We start from the raw sequence: 19,089 nt of genomic DNA, 5'->3' as shown, positions 1-19,089 counted from the left end.
CACTCCCAACCGAGTCTGCGTCGAAATTGCTTTGTTACGCATATGCGCCTGTGCTGCGCGCGTTTGCCTATATATATATATGCATATTTACGCGCGCGACCTCTGCTCAGCGAAATGCGATTTTTCTTAATCTTTATTCGTTATTTTATCGAGCACAAAAAAAAAAATCTTTTCGTCGGCCGCGGAGCAGCAGAACACGGCACACGAAAAATGTGAATAAAACTTTATTTTTCAATTTATAGGTCAAATATTAACAGGCCGGCTCGTTTAAAGTGATTTTCTTTGTTCGAATATTCGTATAATATATCTGTCTCCTGCGTGTCATTCTATATATATCGCAAGCAATGTAGAATTGGGTAAGGGAGGCTCGCGCGCGAGGAACGACATAGGTATAGAAGAACCTTGAAACCGTATACGAAGGACAGGGTCGAGGGAGTGGGAACGAGAGCAAAGTGAATAAAAAAAAGCACGAGAGGGGAAGAGACGACGAGGGAGAAAGAGGAAGGGAAAAATGACGGGCGAGCCGGCGTGGTTCGCTTATGCATCGGTGCTGCCACTGCGGTGCTGCGGCGTGGTGCTCTTTCGTTTCGTATATCCGAAGGATTCGAGCTATTCGAGGGCGCCGCGCGGCGGTCGGAGAGCGAGACAGACGGCACACGGACGATTCGAGTCGAGAATCGACACTCTCACTCTCACTTTTGCCAGCAACGACGTTATACAGCAGCCCCGCCTCAGCATTGCGAGTACTATTCGTAAAAGCAGTATACCTATATTAAATTTTCTTTATTGCATGCTCTTTTTTGTATTTATATCAAAATCAAGAAATGGATCACAACCGCAACACTTATTGGAGCATTGAACATCTTCCGAGATGTCGCAGTCTTTCGATGAGCTTTCTATGTAAAAAAATTATGAAAACGCTCGCGCTCGTTGCGCCAAGAAAGCTCGTCGTTTCGGAATTTGAAAAAAAAAAAAAAAAAAGAAAACATGATTCCAACGAGATAAATTTTCATGCAACGTTTTCTATTGACAATTTATTATTTTGCGTATATACCTGCGAGAGAAAAGTTGATATTCCATTCTCTGGCTAGCTGCGGTTGAGGCTTAACGAACGGAGGAGAGAGCTTAACGAAACGAACGTGGAAACAGGAAGGAAAAAAATTAATTTTTTCCTCCTTCCTGCGTATCTGGACGGAAGGTCGCGCTCGGAATCGGTGGTGTGAGCGAGATGAGCGATTGTCCGGGTGGGAGAGGAGTGACTTGGTGGGAGGCGTCACTAGCGCCACGGAGTTGAAGCGAGAAAAGGGAAGAAAGAAAGAGAGAGAAAGACCGGCTCGGGGCGCGCGCGAGACCGCGCGCAACCGACTGTTGTTTTCGGTTCGACTGCAAACGACGCTTTACTCTCGCACGCGGTGCGTTACCCTCGGGATCATCTCTCGCGGAGACCAACCGCGCGTTCCCCGTCTCAAACTTTCAACACTTTTTTTTATATCCAGTGTTGTTCCTTTTTTAAGTCATCACCAACTTTTATACTTCGGAGCTTGAAGAAACGATCGGAAATCATTTGTTGTTTATCATCTCGGACTCGGATCTGGCGAACCGATCAAAAACATTTGACAAAAACAACTCGCTTTTCGGGCCATGAGCCACGACGCAACAACGGAACTTTGAATTCGGTGAAACATTGTTTCGGTCGCCGCCCGGCGGTATCGCGTGTGATTTTGTTTTGTTTTTATTCGTCGACGCGATTATATTGTTCGCAATCGCGACCGGCGTTTGTCAACTGTGCCCGCGCGCGTGTGTGTGTGTGTGTGTGTGTGTGTGCGCGGGTGTGTCTTCTTCAAGCGTATATTACATTTCGAGCAAATGCATCTCGCGAGTAAACAAAGCGACAATGAACTTGGATATTTTTTATTTCTACAATGCTTTTGACACTTTGCGTCGATGAGAGATATATGAAGAAAAAATGATGTTTGAGTGGTTAGTCCCGCTTTTCCAGATTTATACTCGTCTGCTCTTTTTATTATCTTAATGTATGGTTCGCACTGAAGCACCATATTGGAAAGCAAAACAAATTTCTCTTCACAGTGTTGGCAATAATAACAGGTAAAACGTAAAATATTTTAGTGGTGCCGTAAGTCTCCGCATAAGCGGGAGCAATCGTGTCAAACTACGTTTGAAGGATTATAAAATTTCGTGCATTTCAATTTTTTTTCCCGTGTGTGTTCAAACGTTATTTGTGAGGAGAAAAATAAACCGAACTGCAGTGAAAAGAGTGGAATAAACGGAAATTTGATCTGAGCTTGATCGGCAAAGTGGAAAACAAAAATAGTTTCTCCCGTGACGGCTCGAATCTTGGCTCATTTTAACATTGGAAAAGTGGAAATTTCTACGAGATGCAATAATTGTCAATTATTAATATACATTTGTATATGTAGATAAAAGTGGAGGGTTAATAAAAATTAGCAACTATTCTTTATTCGAACGGTACGGAAATTTGCTATGTAAGTACACGTTTAGTGTTTGGAGCTGCGAGACTGTTGTCGTTGGCGCGGAGATATAATTTGGTGGGGTGAATTTAGTGAAAAATAAGGGTGGGACCCGCTGGGAAGCGGGTTTTAAATCGGCAAAAGTGGCTCACGCGGCGAGAGACAGAGCGGCGGAGTTGCAGGCGGAAGTGAGAAGCGCCATAAGGGTTTTGCATGGCTGGTGTCCGAGGCCACCGGGGCAACAAGCTTCGGCAGTTCATCATCATCATCATCAGCAGCAGCAGCAGCAGCAGCAGCAGCAGCAGCAGCAGCAGCAGCAGCAGCAGCAGCAGCAGCAGCAGCAGCAGCAGCAGCAACAGCAGCAACAGCAGCAGCAGCAACAGCAGCAACAGCAGCAACAAGTACAACAACAGCACTCGTCGTCTCAAGGTGGACGCGGTGATACCGTCTTGATGTCACCCCAGACACAAATGAGATCGAACGTAAGTGGGGGAAGTTCGCCAGGGATCGTAGCGAATGGTGGAAATCAGCGGCAAGGGGGTGGAAATTCAGCGCAACAAACGAGTGCACCGCCGACCTCGGTCGTCGTCAGTTCGACCTCTAGTAGCATGAGGCCCCCGCCCCCACCTCCCCCACCAAGGGCAAGGCCCTCTGGCGAAGGCAAAGGTCACCACGAGGAACCGACTAGCTCCATTCCTGATCTCGGTGAGTCATTTTTTTTATTTTTCTTTTATATATCTCCTATCGATCGCTTTGATCACTCCTAGAGCGTACACGTTTCGGAATTTTTTTTTTTTTCTTTTCTTTTCCTATTTTCCCATATTCAATCATCATCGAAATATTCGTCTCTTAATTATTTCACGCGCTCGTAGCAACCAACTTATCATCTTTTTTATACGCGATCCGAGTTATGATTTGTTCTTTTATCACTATATTTATCTGCGAATCTTGTTGATGCGAGTCGGCATGTAACCACCTGGCACGGAATATTATTTATTTTCGGAAATCAACCAAGTATATCCGTATTATTGTTTATTGCTTTTAGCGTGAATACGGAATGACCGGTATTTTCGAGATGTCTCACGCGGCGCCGAGATCGACAAACGAGATATATTAACGATATTATAACTCGCCCGAGAAGGATCTCTTTGTCTCGCGGTTAGCCGAAAGGAAAAATATTTGAAAACTCGTGTTTTTTTTTTTTTTTTTAAATCCAATACGCGCGCCTCCTTGTGTTGTTTGTTTGTATAAATTCGCGTTCGAGCGCACCGTGCGAAACGTTTGATCGTTTGACGCAGGCAATTCGTGCGTCAACCCCAATTGGTAATAGAAAAGGTTCATTGGGATATTATTTGACAAAAGTGCACGAACGAAGAAAAAAATCAATGACCATTGATATACAAATTTGGCTAAATTCAATTCTTGAGATCTTTCAGTCATATAGTTCCAGTATTTCGTCGAATAATTTTTATATCATTCGTTATTATTGTTAGTATGTTTTCATTTGCCATTTTAATACGTCACATGGCTACGCTCGTATTTAGACGTTCGGTATTTCTGTCACCCGCCCCGCCCCGCCCCCGCCGCTCATCGCTCTCGTTCGCAACGAATTCCGAGCCCCGATGAATGAAATTCATTTAAAAATTAGTCTCTCTTCTTTTCACTCAATATCGAGAGCCCCGGACTGGTTCTATGAAATTTTCGATATAATTAGTTTGTCGCCCGTAGCACGACGCGATACGCGAATTAGTCGATCGAGCAACATCTTTTTTAGGAACGGTATAATTTCTCGATGTCCAAGGACGAAGCCCGATCACCTCTGTACACGCTCGTCGTAATTAATGCGAGCAAACGACACACGATATTAAAATAGTATTTAATATTCTTTGTCGCATATATATATATATATATACGACGCCCCGCGTATACGTCTCATATTTTTTCTTATCGATCGGTGCATTCGTTGTTTCAACAGCAGCTTACGGATCGATTAATTATATAATTAATACGAGCGAGCTTCGAGTCTCTAATTTCGCCAATAAAAAACGTATTGGAGAAAAAAACTTGGCAAATTTGAGGTTGCATTTGAAGGAGCGCATATGAGATTTAGCGTGTGGGATGAGGCGTGCGCGCGCGCGCCCGACCGGGCGGATCCGAGCATACCGAAGTTTTCTATAATACATTTGCAAAGGCGCTCTCGTCGCGAGCAGCGATCTTGACCTCGCGCAACGATCAAGCGTTTCTTTTTTCTACTTATTTGTTTTTTTTTCTTCTCACGATTCTTCCGTTGCTCAGTGCCCATAGCTGAGAATACGGGAGAGACGGAAAGAGGTCTGCGCTTCTCGGACATACAGTAGATTAATAGGCGTATAAATAATCAACGGCGGGCCGCCGTTAGATGGTTGCGTAAGGCGCAAATAATCAATGTATCAAATTTCTCGATCGATAGACCTGCTTGCGTACGCGCGACAGCACCATAATCGAGAAGTACGTAAATGCTTTGGAAATATAGCCAGAAATATTAATCACAGTTGAATCGATGAGGGAGCGTGAAAACTCGATTTAAAGAAAAAATATTGAAAATTTAAAACTCTTATCGTTCTAGGAATTGTTTGTGAGAGTTTTCCTTTCGGGTTTAAGAATTTTCGGGCCATTTATGGAGGCCGGCAAATTAATATAAATATGCGGGTGCATGATTCTTACGCATGCTGCTGGGATACATATTAGGAGCAGTAGAATTTGTTGGTCGCGCGAAGCGCGGTCACACTGAAATTTAGAGAATATTTGTCCTCGAGACTCGGGTTTATAAACGGGTGGTATCCTGTGCGCCCCGATCCCGTAGCAGCCTGCTTATTCCCAATCTCTCCGCGTTATACGCTATTCATATGTGTACATATAGCTACTATACAAATTTTCGAAATATACTCAGCTTTCATCGGAGTTTCTCATGGTCACGGTCGCACGCGCGCGCGCGCGCGAGACCGATATTCGTGACGTCATAGCCAGTTTCGTTTTAAATTTAGAAATTGTGTGTGGCTCGCATCTTAAAACGCTCTCCTTTTTTAATACGCTTCATCTTTTAAGACGCTCGAGTTTACCAATCCCGAAAAGATCGCATCGGAATTTCAATCGTTGCATGGCCACATTGCGCCTCCAGATTTGGGGAAGAAATACAAAATTAATATCGACAATTTTGAAACATCAATTGGTCGAGTCTCGTCGCGGACTTGTCTTGATCGATAAATATAAGAAGCGAAAGAGGGGGAAAGAGAAAAAAAAGTGTAGCGACCGCGTCGTGTGGGGGGGGGGGGGGGGGATTAGTACATCCGGAAAGTTTGGGAATTGCGAATGCTCGAGATTTTGTCTCGATAGCAGCGCGCGAATGCGAGAAAAAAAAGACTTTTGGCAAGGTCCTCGGGCGCCAATATTTTGGTTCGATATGGAAGGGGATGGGGGTAGGTGGTGGCTGGGGAGATATACTAAGATGAGCAAGAGGAGAGCGGAGAGAAGAACGGATCTTCGTATCGTCTGCATATTTTTCTCTGTTCTCTTGGCATTTTTCGGGGCTCGCGTTCAAGGACATAACGCGCCAGTTTTTACTGGTTTTTGAGATATGATCACAGCGTATTTCAATGTGTTTACTCAGTTATTTATATTATATATAACGAACCCCGTTTGACCGAGTGTTTTTTTTGCGGACTTTCGGTCGATGACACTGCCGCGAAAATAAACGAACAATAAAAAAAGAGAAACGAAAAATGAAACAATTCGGCGTCTCGCGCGCGGATAAAAGTAAAACTGTGCGTGAGCGCTACTGAGAAAAAAAATGTGCCATCGACGAAATTCTGATGCGGCGACTTTTAATCTTTGCCTCGCTCAACGCTCCGACCATACGTCACCGAGACCTTGGCCTCCACCGAGGTGATAAAGTCGAGTCCACTGATAAGCCTACTCATTTTATACCGTTTTTTTTTTTTTTCGTTTTTCTACCTTTTTTATCCGTTATTTTTCTCCTCTTACTCGCAACGACCGACTCGGCCTCCGTCGGAGCGACTTGTTTTTGTCGATGCACCGTTGGACCAAAAAACCGGAGATCGCAACCGTTTGACGCGTGCGTGGGACAGGGCAAACATTTTTTCAATTCAATTTTTTCATTCATCGATATGGACTGCTTTTTTTTTCATTAATTCCATCGATTCGGATACATTATCCATTCTCGTGCGTTTTGTAACATTCGTATATCAATGTAACCATGATATTGCATGTATATCGATGTAACCCTTGCAGCCATGATTCCGCATTAACGATTTGCTGTCGTGACGAATCTTATTTTGAATAAGATCGAGAAGCGAATTTCAATCGCCCCTAAGAACGGTACAAAAAATCAATTATCCGCCGGTATTGCAACTGCGAAAATTTCATCGCATCCGTAAACAGTTGATATACATATTCGTATAATATGCGTTCATAAGAACGCGACCTTGAAAATGAGGATAATCAAGTACCATCGATCCGCGGCGCGGATTTGTCGCTGCAAACGGAAACGATTTGCGACAAATCGTTCCTCGACTCGATTGATTTTTGTTATGAGAATAAAGTGATGATTTTTCAATAAAATTATCGTAGCGCGAGAGACAAAATGACGTCCGGGGCACGCCCGCATCGATGACAATTTTTTTCGTATGATATATATTTCCTCGATGAGGCTGCTTCTATATCTGTGTTTAGCAAAGTGACACAGCACATTTTCTCTCTCTCTCTCTCTCTCTCTCTCTCTCTCTCTCCCGCCACTTCTCTCTCCCGATTTTATTTTTTTTTTCACTCTCTCCCCTGCTTTCTTCTCCGTCTGTTCCTCTGTCCTCCTTTTCTCTTTCTCTCTCTATCACTCTTCCAAGATGAATAAAAAGAGAAGTTGAAAGAAAGATTGTATTATACGGAGATCGCGAGGATCACGGCTCTTGGTCGATGAGCCGATGTCTGGCCTCGTCGGATGTTGTGTCTGGCCACTCCAGCACTCTTCTTCCTCGCTCGACCGAAAGTCCTCGAGCAGGGCAGTCCGTTCGAGAGTCTCATTCTCTCTTCCTTTCCTTTCGTATATATACCCTGCTACTTCGATTCATTATTTTTCACCGGTATTTTTCGTAACAATAATGGCTTTATAATAATCTACAATATCAAACAAATTCACATATACTTATTATTATATGCCTACGTAGATGCGTTTTATTACGTTTCAATATGTATCTCATGCCATGCTCGCTAATCATAAGATCGAGTCGATTGTGTCCGGGTTTCTACAGAGATATGTAGCTTCGAAGTTGAGAAATTTTTGTGTTTACTTTTTCTCAAAAGGAACGATAAAAGAAAAGGCATGCATGCGGCGCGAACGGTTCTCGATTTTCGTGTGATGCGACGAAGATAATGGATTCTTTCTTGTTTGCCCGCGGTCGGGTCTCGCCCCGGTATGCGTTTGCAGTGGCATAAGCCACGGGACAAAGACAGAGAACGAGCAGCGAGAGACGTCAGGGTATGTCAAGTGTGTGCATCATCTGGGTATTGGCCAGCACGGTCGAGTTATCGCTCCGAGGAGAAAAGGGACAGACAATCAGAAAAAAGGAACGTAGCGGAGAGAGAGAGAGAGAGAGAGAGAGAGAGAGCGAGTGGGGCGATACGAGTTGAGTAGGATATTGAGATAAGAACGTTGCAGGAGATTGTATTTTTAGGGCTTCGGAATTCATCTTTGGTGGTTCGTTGCACGAGGGAGGGAGAAGAAATAAAAGGACAGAAAAATGAGACCGATGCGGGAGGGACCGATGTAGTACGCATGTGTGTAGTCGAGCTCGCTTTTCTACATGTTATGAATATATGTAAAGGAAAAAAGGTTCTTAAAATTATTTTCAAGGAAATTTGAATACGTCTCGAACAGCAAGCTCCGTTCACAGTTCCAATTCCAAGGGCAAAGACCGCTATCGAACATTTTGATGAATGATCCAATAAGTGATGAATGTTTTTCAATGCATTATCTCTATTGCAATAACAACACTGGCGAAGCAACTGCAGGCATACTTGACCGGTGTACAAATATTTGAGGAAAAATGAGAAAAAAATGTTGTATAAGAAATTACGGAAAAATCACGATCGCGATTAACCACGCGAGAAAATTTGTAAAGTTGAAAGTTAAAAGATATGTTCGCGTGGCAGAGACGACACGAGGGCAAAAAAAAAAAAGGAATCTCAATAATTTTACCGCGCGACGACGACGAATAATACGCGAACCGATGAATTTGTGCTGTCTCGTCACTGCACACTTTGTCTGCCCGACTGTCTACGGTTTCCTATACATTTTTACATACGGATGTATACACGCGTATACATATATGTACAACCGTGCGTTCGCGTGTGATTTTGCTACGCTCTTTCCTATACAATTCGTCGGCGATTGAAAGAGGGAGAGGTTGCGGTAGAAGCAGCGACTAATTGGTGCATCGGGTTGCGCGGCGATCGCGTGCTTTCGACGGAGCACGTGAGGCCTGCAAGAATGAGAAGGAGGAAAAGAGGCCATACGGGGGGTATAAATGCGCGAGGAAGACGGAGAGAAAAGTGAAAGAGGAGACGAAAGAGTCTGGGGGGATGAAAAGTTCGACCAGACACCCCCACTCTTCAGCCATTGCGAGTGTGCGTTGGTTTTCCTCTGCACGATCGCGTTCGCTCCATCTCCCTATAGCTCACATAGCCCGATAGCTTACTCACGAGCTCGCGCGCAACCCGGCATACATCTATGCTGCGGGTTGCCCTTCTCGCTTTGTGTGCATGGCACATGAAATACACACGAGAACGGTCCGCTTGCCCTCTGCTTTATCTTCCGCCATTATTATCTCTTGCTGCCCTCGACATCGAACCAACTCGTTTTTTTTCCTCACTCTCTCTCCGTCTGTACTGCCCCCTTCCACTTGTCCCTCCACCGCACTCATCCCCTTTCTCTTTCCTCACTTTCTCCGCGATCTTCTTATTCACCATTTTACCTACCGCAAGTATAGAACGAAACGAAAAGTTGAGATTCGAGTTTCGGAAAACTTGCCGAATTGAAACAAGATTAACCGGGCGGCGACTACTTCTTCAATCGAGATGAAAAATCATAAATTCGTTTCTACTTAGGTATTTTCACGGAGCCGGACGCTCGGTTAGTACAGCTCGTCTGACGTGGGAAATTATATAATTTACTTTTTTCGTGTACACCAAGCAGGAAATACATTTTCCAACATATATGAGATGTAACAAATTGAGATGGAACGAAACTCCCTTACCGAAAGACGCTTTTCATTTCATCATATTTTATTTCAAAATTCTTTTTCATTTTGTAAAACTGAGCCTGCGAGGCGAAGAAAAAATGAGAAATTACGGACTCGCTACTTTGGCTGACCGATCAAGAGGTCAGAGGTACACGTGGATATAATGATTGATTGTGGAATTTGGAAAAAAAATAAACAATATGTCAAAAGAAGCGATTCATTTGTGAAATTGAAAGAGAATATTGCAAAGTTATTGGCGATTTAAATAAATCACTCGTTTCCTCGATAAATTCAATACACTTTTTTTTTGTTTTCTTGCTAACCGAAATAACGCTGCAATATGAATTGTATCCCCCAAAACACGACGTAACGCGGTTTATTTATATATAAAGACGACTTAAATTATCGATTTCGTGGGAAAGCCTCGCGCGTTGCCAAAGAAACGAAACTACGTGACGGAAGGCAACGACCGATATTTTTGCAATGTTCGTCACGAATACGATGCGAAGACTCCTATATAGAAACCTCGATTCCATTCAACATTCGATCGCAGACATTCAGCAGCTCGAGTTTTATCGAGATTTTTATGTATATATATACAGATACACACGCCGTGTTTCCCGAAAATGAATGAGAAAGAGTAGATACAAAGATAATGGGAGCAGGGAATAAAACGGATTGTTCGTTTGGCTCGATCGGACCGAGGGATAAATTACCCTGTAAACATTTTTTCATAAACCCATAAAGTATATAATATAACTCCCTCGCATCCGTTACTCATGATCCTTTCCCCGTGGTATGCTCTCCCTTCAGAGTTCTCATCGCGTTCGAGTCCAGAGTGTTCATATATCGACGATTCTGCGATTAACAAATACATAGAATGGACATTGAAAGCTCGAGAATCAACGAGAAGAGAAAACTCGTGAACCGAGGATGAATTCGAATGAATAAGTCTCGTCCGAACGAACGAGACGCCGCTGCAATCCCTGAATAATTCAATTACCGAATTATTAGCTTATATATACGCGAGCTTGATATATTGAATAAGTTTCAACACAACGGAGGAAAGAAGAAGAAAATAATACAAGTATAGATATATTGGACGATCGGAGGAGCATTAACAAGCGGGGTCCGGGTCGGAGGTTTGCCATTCGCAGAGCAGGGTTCAGTGTCTCGCATTGACCCCTGGGGGGAAAAATTTCGCGCGCGCAGTCGTCATTGCCACTACCCCTCGGGGGGGGGGGGGGGGGGGGATATGCGAGTCCGTGCCGACCAAAGGGAGGAATGACCTAGTCCGTGCCCTTCTGCAACCCCCCCTCCGGCGGAGCAGTCATTTTAAAAAATTTGAGTAGCGATTCGAGTGGGTACGAAAGCAGAGAAAGAGGGTTTTTTTTGGTTTTTTGACAATTTTTTCGTTATCGGCCTAGGGAACGCGACGAGCCAGTGGATACGCTCGCGGTGTCGAAGCGACTGAGAGACGCCAGAAAATTGGCATCGCCCGGGGTTGACGCGCTTCCCAGTGGTGGATGCATGTCGCATGCGACGATGGTCCCGCACACGATCGCGCGTATATACCTTTTGTATGTACGATATGCATGTAAACATTCGTCGCTGTTGTACTACGTGTACAACAGCACGCGGTTGATGCTACATTGGCCAAAGCGGAAATAGGGTACCGAGACAGTTATAACGCGAAAAGGGGGATCGTGTTGCATGAAGTTTGCCTATATATATGCTGCGTATACATATAGGTGGAGTTATAGGGAAGGTGTACACCAACAGTCCGCGACGGTAAATATAGCCCGAAGGATGGTGAGGTTTCAACTTATTTACTCGCGAACCGCCTGCGCTTCCACTTTTCTCACACATTATTCATAGACCGCCGTACTTGTGCACGAACATAAAAATGAATGAATCTCTTAAAATCATAGCTATACACCTGATATAATAGAGAATAATAGAGATAACGAGGCTGGCTCCGATGTATCGAGTCCGCGCGCGCACGCGGGGCGCGAAGAGCTATCCAAGTTTAAGGTCTCCGCATGTTTCTGCATGCGCTTACCTGAATCGCAAGGTTCATTAATTCGCTCATATTTCGCGATTCGCAGGCTCCATGCTGCATATTATATCAACGGAAGAATCAACGCCTTTTGCTTTTTTCATAATTCAACTTTCCTTGTCGCCTCTCAAACTTTTGTTATTTCCTTGGCCGATATTCTCTCTCTCTCTCTTACAGAGAGAGACTATTATTATAACGCCCAGCAGTCGTTGTCGCAGATTCGGCACAAATTTTCGAGCTGTCTCACGTACTCGTAAGTGAACAATTTTGAAATAATATTGTTGAAGATAGACTATATGAGACTGCTGTTATTATACAGCCTGTCTTGTAATATTCTTCGAGACGCGGCGTATAAACGGCGGGTAGGGGTAGTTGGCGCATCGGTATATGCCCGTACGTACTACGTACATATAACTACCTCCGCTGTAATAGCAGTAGTATATAGTAGAGCGCGTGGTAGTATATGTGTACAGCGCCGACGACGTCGACGTCGGTGCCGTTGCACTGCACTGGGTGAGGGTCATTACTCCGAGGCAAGGCGAGCCGGTGACCTCGGCGCCAACGCCCGGAATCGATCCAACCCCCTCGCAGACACGAGGGAGAGAGTGGTGGTGCGGTAGATTTTATACCACTGTGGTGCAATGCACCGACGTACTATATCGACCTTCCTCTTTCTCTTTTCCGCTCTTAGATATTACTCTCTCCGGCGGGTCTCTTCCTTCCTCCCTCGTTCCTTTTATTAACCATGTGCGCGCAGCAGCCACACTCTCCCCCGCGACATCATCGACGAGTTACCAGAAGCAGCCAACACCGTCGACTCTTTTCTCGCGAGAACAACGCCGAATATGCATTTTCTGTATACTTTTCATATACATCAGGATTTTTTCATCTTCGTCGCATTCAAATTTTGAGAATAGTTTCATTTAATTCCGCAGTCGAATGACTCGTGCGAAAAGTATCGGCGATTTTTTTTCTTCCATAAAAACAATTCGTGCCATTCAATGAGCGAGGGTCGATCCTGTATGTGTATGTTGCTGCTGCATGGGAGTGGCCGAGTGCGCTCGAGTCTTTTCGCTGCCTCCTCATGCACATGGGACACTTGTACGCATCTTCCTAATTTTCAAAAATTGTTTAAACTTGCCCGCGATGATAGGAGATAGAGAGTAGAGAGGCTATTCTTCTCTTCTTTTAGAGTTGTTCCCCGGTAATATCGTATTCCAGTCATATCGAATTTATACCGATCCAAATTTCTCCAAGCCCTATTATACGTCCCGTGTTTATTCACAGTCTGTGAGCATCTTACATACAAACTTACCGGCCAATCGCCTCGTCAATCGTCAATATTAATGGTATAGGCAAGTTCTCATAGATGGCGATTCCCGCCGGGTTCATGGCTTTTTGGGCCTTCTTCGTTTCTGAAAGATGGCGCTGTATGCGCGTCGTATCTCCCGCCACCGCAAATCCTGGGACCGCGATACCGGCCAAGAAATAAAGAATAAAACTCAAAAAACTTCGATCTTTATTCGTTCGAAATAACAATTAGATAGCAATGATAAATGTTCGCGTTTGCTACTACTGACGTATACTGCTACCGCGCGTCAATAAACTGAGAAAAATAAAGAAAAGTATATAAAACGCGGGGAAAAAAATTCGGGAGCAGATGCGAAGATTAAGATTGGATAATAAAAATTACTCTTGCGTTAGTCGAGACGAGATTCATATATTCATGAGAATTTCACACCTGTTATTTTAAAAAATCGTTCCTACGTAAGAGAAGAGTATATTATAACGGAGAATTTTTTTTCGACGCGCGGCGCACGCACGAACGTCGTGATTTCAATCGACTTCCGGTCTTTTCCGGGCAAAAGAGGCGCGTGCTCTGCACACCGCGTGCGGATACATCCTCGTGTTTGCCACGCGACCCCGCCACCACCGTAGATCCTCTTACGCACATATGTTATACGTAAAATCTAGCAGATCCCTTATTCCTTTCGTATATATAGAGGTTTTGTGTTACACGGCGGGAGACGCTTGCACAACTCGCCCCCGCGTGCGCCCGTCGTTATCCTCTATTACGAAGATTCACCGCAGCAGATGCTGAAGAATAACTTGGAATGGAAAGAAACAACATAATAATGTATTGCGTATTACGCGCAAGAGTTCGGTGCATCGAACTCGCGAATGCGCGTTGGTGAGGCAGTAATTTTTACCATTTTTCCGCGCGATAATCAGTTTTTACATTGAAAAAAAAAAATCGAGTCATCCTGAAACCTCGTGATTATTCGTCTGTGCGACCGCGTATATCCCAGCACGCATGAATTGCATTTAATGTTCTGTCGCGCATATACCCACAAAGAAATAAGGAAGTCACAGCCTTACCGCTGCTGAGGTTCGATGAATTGGCGAGGCCGAAGGGTCTATTCTTTATTTCTCGTTTTTCGCAAATCGTGCGTGTATGAAGTGGACGCCTCGGTGGACGCGGTCGGCGGGTCCTTTCGCATACAAATTGGACTCGGAATGCGCGTCGTTCCGCGCCTCTTGTATAGCCAGTCGAAAAATACCGAAAAAACTTGCGATCGTATTTTTTTTCTATTTCTCTGTTCCTTCGACGCGTCAATCATACAGAGAGAAAAATAAACGAGAGATTCTTTGTTCTAGAAATAATTAATATTATATAGAAAAGGGTAGGATCGTTTGAGCAAGAGTGGCGCGGTTGAATATATTTTACGTAGGAATATTCGTGCTGTATATTTGCATAGGATACTTGCAAAGGAAAATCTGGGGGCGCGGTGCTGCGCGTGTTTCCGGACGTCGTCGCATAATTCCAAATTCCACCGTTACGAGAAAGTTGAAAATTCCGAGGGCCAGAAAACTTTGGACCGAAAAAAAACGTAATATTATGGAATTCTTTGAATCGACGCGACATATTTTCCTTCGTCTTCATAAGAGATTCCAATTTTTTTAGCTTCGCTCCCTCCCTCGGCCGCCAGGGGGAGGGCGATATACGATCCATTCATCTTGTGAGATTTGGTTTCAAGGATCTTTATTCGCGCATTCCCCATTTCCCTGCTTCGCGACGACCCGACGAGGCGTTTATCCAAACCGGAAAGTAATTTCGAGGCGGCTTGGCGGCATGAAAACGTGGGACGGCAAATCGATTGACCATCGGAGATATTTTCGTTTATGCGCGTCAATCAAGGCTCGCGTTGCATTCTCAGAGAGAGAGAGAGATGCATGGCGATGCGCGTGTCTCTATTGTGTGGTGATTCAGCAGTAATATTTTTTCCTCTTTTACTATTGCATAATCTGTCGATCGTAGAGCCGCAAGAACCATGGTCAAGATAAAAAAAAAACCAGCATCAGCTGCTGCTATTCTTCTATGTATATTCAAGTTGTCGCATGCATGGTTTCCAAGTAAATTCTTTTACGCCTTGGGATATGAAAATTTTATTGGCAATATCGGTGCTTTGATTTTTCAGAATAGATGCAATCGCAGCTGCTGCTTGTCGTCCCTCTTCTTGAATCGTATGGCCCTTCCTCGAGAATCCTTTACTTTGGAAAAATCGAACTCGCATCTTTTTCCATTTCAAAGGAAACTCTCGATGTCGTATTATTGCGCGATCCGGGTGCGCGCAGCAAAGGGTTTTTCGCCGTAGCATCTGCTATCCTTTTGTAAGCAAACGTTGTGCACACGCTCCGTACCAACGTGTCCACGAACCCCGATGTTGAATGATTCGTGGGCTCCTATACGGCTTCAAATATATCGTGTAAAACGTCAAAAATATTTCGAATCTTATGCGAAGAGGAAAAATGAAAGATGCATACTTTTATGCATCTGTCGCGATTGCGCGCGTGCAAATATATATACACACATCAGTCAAGTTTTACGACTCGTTTTTTCTCAAATGCAACTTTCACAAAAATTTCTGTAATCGAGCTCCGGGCCCCCGCGCGGTGGTAGGTGGTGGCCAAAAAACCTGATGTACGACGATGACGACGAACAACGGCAGGTGCTATCTTCTGCATGCGGTTCCGTCATCTCTGCCTCGAGGCTTCTATAGAACTTTTTCACTTTTTCACCTTTTCGCTCCCCCGTAGTTTTCGCTAATATTTATGAAACTGCGCACCACCGTCAAAATGTTGTAGCCGCGTTAAAACGACGCGGAGATGACACGCTGAGCCTGCTCTACCCGATTTGTTTCGGGGTCTCATTGCATTATTGCCGGCAGGCTTTCAACTTTTCAGGCTCAGAGTGAACTTTTTCGACCTTACAATTTAGTCGCGCGTTAACACTTTTTTGGATAAAATAAAATGTGGATCCGATGAGTTATATAATTTTGTGTCGAGCAAAGAGGAGTGTACAATGTAGCGCATTCCTCTCCTCTCGCAAGCCCGCATTCATTGAATAAATCAGGTATAAATTTGGAAAATCATGCCGTGTCCTCTGAAACGAGAGAAAAGAAGGGTGCTGCGGAGATATTCTGTGAAAGGATTACGAAATTCTAATATTGGATCCCTGCATCTGTCGAATCCCGAGAATCGGACTTTAGGCTCGAAAAAGGGTTTTTGCGTAAACAGCAGCTGTTAAAATTTCACAAAAATCCGATGGATACTTGATGTGGTAGGGCGTATAAGTATAATATATCCCATATGTTCGAGAGCCCGCGTGTCTCGACCCGGAACACCGGCCCCCGCAAAGTGACGAAAGGGGTTGACCTGTTGCATTTCGATGCAGCTGTCATGATGCAACCTCCCCCGCAGCCCGCCGCGATGACTCAGGTAAGAATCTTCAGCTTGCACCATCTCAAATTATCTCGCTCGATCGATTTTCCATATATGTTAGAGCAATCATTTTAACTTCCTATAACTTATTTATTCTTGTTTTTCAAGCAAAATGGTTATATCGAAAAAGTTAATAATAATTTATCCAGCAGCAGAATGATTGAAGTAAATAATTGCTGTGCGATAATTCGCGCGTGCACGTTCCACGTACGTGTATTTTATTATTTTTTCGCTGAAAGGCGGCTCATCTTCTCTCGCATTAATCTCTCAGGTCCAACTTCCGGTTCGAAAGGAGAGAATTACTCGCGTGAATCCGCTTCTTTTTTTTTTATAACTCCTCTGTTGCCAGCAGGAAAGAGCGAGAGAAAAGGTAGATGATAAATAATATAATTAATTACCCACGATTTTGGCCTCTTTGCATCGTCGTTCGAAGGGAAAAATATGAGACAATTGGGGCGCGTACGTTTTTTTTTCTCACCCGGCGCGGGGATAAAAAATTGCGCGATGCCGTGGCGAAAGTAGGAGTAGGAGGAGGCTGAGAAGAAGAAAGTAAACGAGGAATATAGTGGAATGCTTTTGCCTCTCGCGAGTCGACTCACTCAAGGTCCATGGCGTACGTTGATCTTTCTCGGTCACAGACCCGCGATTTTTCTGTCTTTCTCTCCTTTCCCCCGCTCTCTGCTCGCTTCTTATGCATTCTCCCCTTCTTCTCGAGTCCGTTCTTCTCTGACTCTTGCGCATTCGCTCCACTCGCGATTCACAGAAGATTTCTGCAGCGACTTTGCAGCCGCAGACCCGAGCCCTTTTGTCGGACGGTGGGATGACGTGACGCGCGGTTCAAGAGAGGAGGAGGAGGACTGCGCTGCAAGGGCAACGCCAATACCGCATTTGCCAGGCAATCACGAATTCAAGGGCTCGCGAAGATTCTTGCGACGATGCCGCGGCGAGAAGCGTGTATATAGAGAAGCTTTCGAATAACGAATAACATTCAAATATATAACTATACGGTGATTCGCGAAAATTTCACACAAAGTTTAGTAGTAGCATGCAAATCTTTACCGAAATTATCGTTTTCTTATTCCTCCACTTTATGACTCGTTTCAACGATTGGAGAAGTAAGAAAAATTATAGTAATGAACGTGTTTTTCCGGATGAGAAACAAGTCTGAGAGATTTTGTATACCGGGCCAAAAATAAATAGAGTCGTTGGACGTTGCCGACGAGGGCGATGCGTCCTTCTCGTCGTTATTTTTTCCGTTCCTCTCGCTTTATTTCTTTTTCGTTTGGGGGGTATATCCTGCTTCTTAGGCGTTTTTCGTAGAAGCAGCGCAGATTCCAATCTGCCGGAGAGGGATCGACCTTGAGGGAGCATTATTGAATCGCGGAAGTAAAGCACGCGAAAGTTTCTTGTGCGCAAAGGTTATCTCGGGGGGGTGGAAACGACCCCGGAAAACGCGCGTGAATAACCCTCCAGCATCGAGGGTTCAGCGTCGAGGAAAGGAAAAAGGAAACCCTTCGTGCGACCCTTCGTTCGATCCGGTGAAACGACGGAGAAGAAAAACGCGCGGAACAAAAAGAAATGACGAGAGGGTGGAAATTAAGGACGGCGCGAGAATTGCCGGGCGACAGCAGAGGTTCGCCCAAGGAAAAAAACGATGGAAAAAAAAAACTCCTTTCCATGTATTTGACCCGAATCTCTGCCGTGGAAAAAAAATTGACAACCGAAATTCACCACCTTCGGCAGACAACATTTATATAATGGAACCTCTGCTCTTTTATAATACGATTAATATTGACCGATATATACCTAATTCGTGTTTAACGACTCAAGCTTATAAGGTTCAATAAAGATACAGGGTCGAATCTTTGTTCTTTGGCGCGCGCGCGCGTGCGTGCGGCAACGCATCGATTCTCGTTACGATTCGGTACGAGCCCTGCTTCTTCCCACCCGATCCCCAATGAAATGAGCAACCCCGGTTTTCGGTTATATGAGAGAAGAATAGGAGAAGAAAGTCGTTTCCCTCGGTTGACTAATCGTCCCGGTGTTCCCAGAACTTTCGCGGAAATCTTGGCATTTTTGGTACGAGGGAAACCAATATTTATTGGTACTTGAAGAGTCGCCGCAGTTGTCAGGCGGATGCTGATGCGGCAGTTTGGCTGTTCAAGGTTGTAAAATCACTCAGGCAACGGGGACTCGTATACATTTGGGAAAGGGTCACACGGTTGTCAGGGTAACGACCTCGCTGCTCTCGTCTTTTTCTCTGTTTATCAGTCCCGACCTTGGCCACGCTCCTGTGGTCACCCTTCCTCATCTATCGAGACCCCGCGCGTACAGCATGTGGGATACTCGGATGCACCTTATTGTACACTTTTTACTTTCTTTTTTGTTTTGTTTACCGATATTCGACGCGCGCGTATAACTCGACGATAAATTCGTGGAATTTATAAAACGAAGCTACCCATTTTGGTGG

The 19,089-nt window shown here is 44.6% G+C and overlaps 1 protein-coding gene and 1 long non-coding RNA gene across 2 annotated transcripts in view; one reads left to right on the top strand and one right to left on the bottom strand.

The window, feature by feature from the left end:
* Positions 1-211: 211 nt before the first annotated feature.
* On the bottom strand, positions 212-1,198 carry LOC122407849 (uncharacterized). The gene is made up of 2 exons (XR_006260298.1): positions 1,055-1,198; positions 212-746 (listed from the first exon to the last, which is right to left on the bottom strand). It is a non-coding gene; the product is annotated as an uncharacterized lncRNA (long non-coding RNA).
* Positions 1,199-2,570: 1,372 nt separating this feature from the next.
* The window catches only part of LOC122407559 (ecdysone-inducible protein E75-like), a 128,335-nt gene continuing 111,816 nt past the window's right edge, over positions 2,571-19,089 (top strand). Inside the window, exon 1 of the mRNA XM_043413865.1 lies at positions 2,571-3,194. Coding sequence (XP_043269800.1) covers positions 2,942-3,194 — 253 coding nt within the window. The 5' untranslated portion in view covers positions 2,571-2,941. The remainder of the gene's footprint in view (positions 3,195-19,089) is intronic.

Source organism: Venturia canescens, chromosome 3 (genome assembly GCF_019457755.1).
Source record: "Venturia canescens isolate UGA chromosome 3, ASM1945775v1, whole genome shotgun sequence".
NCBI lineage: Eukaryota > Metazoa > Arthropoda > Insecta > Hymenoptera > Ichneumonidae > Venturia > Venturia canescens.
Note: the sequence above shows the minus strand (reverse complement) of the source record. Positions and strands in the feature narration are given on the sequence as shown.